Source organism: Penaeus monodon, chromosome 20, assembly GCF_015228065.2.
Source record: "Penaeus monodon isolate SGIC_2016 chromosome 20, NSTDA_Pmon_1, whole genome shotgun sequence".
NCBI lineage: Eukaryota > Metazoa > Arthropoda > Malacostraca > Decapoda > Penaeidae > Penaeus > Penaeus monodon.
This window is the reverse complement of record NC_051405.1, coordinates 35,267,724-35,268,223: the sequence shown is the minus strand read 5'-3', so window position 1 is coordinate 35,268,223 and position 500 is coordinate 35,267,724. Positions and strand designations below refer to the sequence as shown.

At 41.6% G+C, this 500-nt stretch overlaps 1 protein-coding gene across 1 annotated transcript in view; it reads left to right on the top strand.

The window, feature by feature from the left end:
• Positions 1-192: 192 nt before the first annotated feature.
• Positions 193-500, top strand: part of LOC119585981 (transmembrane protein 45B-like) — a gene marked incomplete in the record, with an annotated part of 7,383 nt that continues 7,075 nt past the window's right edge. Inside the window, 1 exon segment of the mRNA XM_037934694.1 lies at positions 193-487. Coding sequence (XP_037790622.1) covers positions 377-487 — 111 coding nt within the window.

The window sequence follows — 500 nt, the reverse complement described above, 5'->3', positions numbered from 1 at the left end:
CTATGGTAACTAGTAAATGCTGTAGGAACTTGCAAAAGGGGATCTATTAGAGAAAGTTAAAGTGGAGGGGGAGGAAGTAGGTGGGGTGCAGGGTCTGAGTTTACCGGAAGCTTAAGGCCTAAAACCACGCCCTCTTGGCTTGGTTATCTTGCATTACTGATAAGGACAGATAAGCTGGCAATGGTAGTCTCATGTCGCTCTCTGTGAGGTGAAGTCTACTCTTAATGTAGTCCAGTTTGACGTAACTATTATTTGAAAAAAAAAGACATAAGTCCAAAGTGAGAGAGAGAGAGACAACTAAAAGAAAAGAAAAGGGAAACGCTATCAACACCAGAAGATTAAAAAACCCGAAGGAAAATAGTAATAAAAGGTCAAAATGGGTAGTTTCTTAGGACACATTCTACCGGGTTCATTCTTCTTTGCGTTCGGCATGTGGTGGGTCTACAATATATTCTTTAGGTATTTCCTTTGTTTACGTGGAGGTGGTGTGGAGGGGAAGC